Genomic DNA, 3,847 nt, shown 5'->3' with positions numbered 1-3,847 from the left:
AGTCGATCTCGCAGACGTTCGAGTGCCGCTCGAGGATCACCACGAGCGTGTTTTCTTGCCGAGGATGTCGTATAATAATATCGAATTAGTTGACAGTTTGGTGAGGAATTTTCTTCGCATTCGCATTGTTCAAAAGAAGCCACGTGAATCGTAAAATCATTATTATAAGCAGTGATTGTGTTAAAACATAGTTTGTTATTTTATGTACGTTTAAAATATTTCGACATCAATTTCTTATTATCGTTAAATTCAAATCATTATTGCCAAGTTGGAATAAAGGTACAAATAATTGTTAAGAAAGGGACAAAAACAAATTCTCGAAGCAACGATGAACATATGTCATATGCAGTGCGTGACAATATAGATAATATTATTTTGTGCAGATACTTTCAGAATCTTTAAAGTTAGTGTTATTATTGAAATCAAATTATACGAAAGTGATATTGTGAAGACAAAATATAAATTAAATAAGTGGAATGTCGCCAAACGAAATTTAAAATAATGCACATGTTGCTTCAGAACTAATGGAAAAATCGTGTTGCTTTAATCAATTGCTCTAATATTATTTGCTCTTTTATTTATTTATTTTCTGATGCATAATTTTGTCATAAAAGACACAAACTGACAAGATATGCGATTGTAGGTGGAGTAACCAGAAGAGCAGAATGCAGCTACGACGATTGCTGGTAATTCTTGCGGTCCTGATATCGTCCTTGCTGGTACGTTGTCAATCTACCGGCAAAGTTACGTTCCAGAACAACGATTTCGGACACGAAACAGAAAAACAAGGTAAGGCATCTTAATTTTTAAAGACATTGCATAAATAAAATCTAGGTCATCATTCGTATCAATTAAATGTCTGACGTATTAAATATGTACATAACGCGCCAAATATTTGCCAAAAAATTGAAACTGTAATAGCGAACTCTTTTCATTAGTTTAAAATTAAAAGTTTTAATTGAAAACAAAAATATTTAATTGAAAATAATACAACATATGGGACAGAGAGAAAGAGCTACATTTGAGTACATGATTTCAGAGAATGTCGAAGATGTTTCGTCGCAACAGAGAGGATTCAATCCTGTTCAGCATGTGGAGGATCTGTTCCAGTACCTTGGTTTGGGAACGGGACGAAATGTGGATCCATATTTGGCGAAGATCAACGAACGTTGCTTAACGGGAGACCTGGCAGAATGCTTCAAGTCGCGCGCCTTGAATTACTTCTCGGATTTCTTCGACCATGCCGAGTATTCCTTGACTGATTACGTTCGAATTAAACGGATGACCAATCGAGTGGTAAAGGAAGCATATGCTCAGCCGTATGAATATTCTAACGAACCCAGGTACGGCATTGCCTTCATAGGTGAGAGATGTTTGCAAGTGCATGTACATCTTTATAAAATATTTTGCGATATAATAATTGAGATAAATGTAAGATAAATAATTCGTGCAATTGAGAAATAATTCTTTTAATGTTCCGATAGTATTGAAAAATATTTGGCTCGTGCTAATATGTATTGTGGATTAAGATTGAAACGTGTTCGACAGATCCAGCGAGACAGAATGGGATCAAATGGTTAATTTCATGAAGAGGAAGTTGGAAAGGTTTGTCAAAACAATGTCCTTCGAATTGACCATACCCGATTCGGAGACCGGCCGCAGTGGCGCGTACGAACCAAAATTTTTGGACGAGATCGCCGATGAGATCGATACGCTCGAGAATAAGAAGGATACGCTATTTTGTAAGCGCTTACTTTTACATGAAACTTTCTTAAATATTTTTAACTTCAATATTCTTAAATATTTTCAAGTTAGACATCGCTAAAAGAGTATTACGTAAAATTGAGAGGTAATTTTTGAAATACATCTTCTTATTCAAATGATTTACTGAAATTCATATGATAAAAGTATAAAATAACGTTATACGCAAATTAAAGATTTTTACTACTTTTGATAAGCAATACATATATTTATTTAGCATAGAAATCTTTCGAGAAATCGACGAAAATAAAGCAAAGGCTTACTAAAACAATTTTACTAAATAATCTGCAATATAAGCTAACGATTATTCTCAAAATTAATTCTATATCTGTTTCAGCTCGTCATCAATTCAGAAAGCTGCTGATACCAATGCTGATCGTGCTGAAACTCTTCAAGCTGAAGCTGCTACTGTTCCTCCCCTTGATTTTGGGGCTGGCTTCGTTCAAGAAATTCCTCGGGTTCCTAGCGATCGTCATACCCGGTGTCATAGGTTTCTTCAAGCTCTACAAACCGTACCAGAATTATTATCCGCCAGTGTACACGAAAAACGGCATCGGCCATCCTCACTACGGGGCGCATCCGGGTGCTGACTACCACGAAGATCACTACGGCCAGGATTTGGCATATCGCGGATACCAGCATTACAACTCATAATCTGCCTCATTTATTTATTACGTCATAGAGCTCAAGTAGAGCGTAAGCGCGTATTTTTCTATTCGTTATAATTGTATATTATTTATAAATGAATCGCGAATGCGTTGTATATATAGTTAAAGGTGTGAATGTGTAAGTTTAGACATTTTCTCTTTCGAGTAGAAATTAACGAAATGCGTAAAGTGGTTTGATAGACGCATTGTTTTCTAGTTTTATGCCCACTGCGACTCGTTTGCTGTTAATTGTATGTTGTTAGTTTAATATCGAGGCGTATCTAGAGAATATACGAGCAGCCAATTTCTTTACGTCTGTTGGACGGAAATATCGGGATTCCTGCCTACACATTCATGCGTAATAAGGTATGATTGGCATCCTTATTATCCTTAGTTTCTAACTGTCGTTTCTGTTCCACTTTTGCGACACGTATGGACTCACAATTTCGAAGATCGATGTACAGCGCGTTCACGTGATACTACTCTAATTTGTTTGTAGAAATTGTAAAGACTACATCAAATGTCTTAAATATTCATTGCATTGATGCAATGAATATTTAAGACATTTAAACAAATAAGCGCGCTTAATCGGTGTTTGCCTCGCTCTCTGCGTTGTATAAATTTTATTTAAAATAAATATACTGGACAGAGATTATCGCTCGTACGCAATATATCCAATTTGTGCTTAAAGTTTAATGTCTCATAAACAATGAAAGTTTTCGTGTTGGATAATTGCATAATTGCTATTAATCTGATTAAATGTTTATTAAGGAAAAGTGTTACATATATGAGTTTGTTGTGAAACTGAGAGAAATATCTTTTAATATCTTCATAACGGATTCTGTGAAAAAATTAGGACAAAACAATTTTCATCGAGCAGAGGCGATCGAAAGGAAAACTAATCGAGATCTTATGATTCTTGCATGACTTTCTATTGACGTATATTGTCGATAAATTACTTATTTAGGTATTAACACTTGTCTTATCTGTTTTTATTGCGATAGTCACACATGAATTATATACACTTAAACGTGTAAATTGCTCATGAAAGTTCTACATCAAAAATCCATGACTAAGGTAGTATATAGCATCGGTTTATATTATAAGTTTTAGAAAAGCAAGCATTTTTTTAAATTTCTCTTTTAAGAATGTAAAATTTGATGTACTGAATCGTAGGATTTCAGATAAATTTAAGTAATACAGATATAAAGTTAAATATAAAATGTTATAAATTTCAACGCCAGCATTATTAACTTTCGACGAAATGGCTTTCAATTAAAAATGTTATATATATACAATCGTGAGTAAAATATTATACTTTTCAGTTTTATTAAGGTAATCTCGCGAAAGAGATCGCCATCTGAAAGCGCATAGTTTCATCCTCGATCGCACGATCATTCAGCACGGATACTCGGCTATTGTCGAAGAGCGCCTCTTTA

General features: G+C 34.5%; 1 protein-coding gene across 1 annotated transcript; it reads left to right on the top strand.

Annotated features, from left to right (window-relative positions):
• Nucleotides 1-559: 559 nt before the first annotated feature.
• On the top strand, nt 560-3,644 carry LOC105279055. The gene is made up of 4 exons (XM_026972433.1): nt 560-789; nt 1,040-1,343; nt 1,549-1,742; nt 2,099-3,644. The coding sequence occupies exons 1-4, from the start codon at nt 666-668 to the stop codon at nt 2,413-2,415; spliced, it is 939 nt and encodes a 312-aa protein (XP_026828234.1). The 5' UTR covers nt 560-665; the 3' UTR covers nt 2,416-3,644.
• Nucleotides 3,645-3,847: the final 203 nt, after the last annotated feature.

Source organism: Ooceraea biroi, chromosome 9 (assembly GCF_003672135.1).
Source record: "Ooceraea biroi isolate clonal line C1 chromosome 9, Obir_v5.4, whole genome shotgun sequence".
NCBI lineage: Eukaryota > Metazoa > Arthropoda > Insecta > Hymenoptera > Formicidae > Ooceraea > Ooceraea biroi.
Note: the sequence above shows the minus strand (reverse complement) of the source record. Positions and strands in the feature narration are given on the sequence as shown.

What these genes read in the sequence shown, in the direction of transcription:
- LOC105279055 (XM_026972433.1), top strand. Translation starts at nt 666, where the DNA reads ATGCAGCTACGACGATTGCTGGTAATTCTTGCGGTCCTGATATCGTCC. An exon ending in GAATATTCTAACGAACCCAG is followed by an intron (nt 1,344 to 1,548) that starts GTACGGCATTGC and finishes CGTGTTCGACAG; the next exon opens with ATCCAGCGAGACAGAATGGG. An exon ending in TAAGAAGGATACGCTATTTT is followed by an intron (nt 1,743 to 2,098) that starts GTAAGCGCTTAC and finishes TATCTGTTTCAG; the next exon opens with CTCGTCATCAATTCAGAAAG.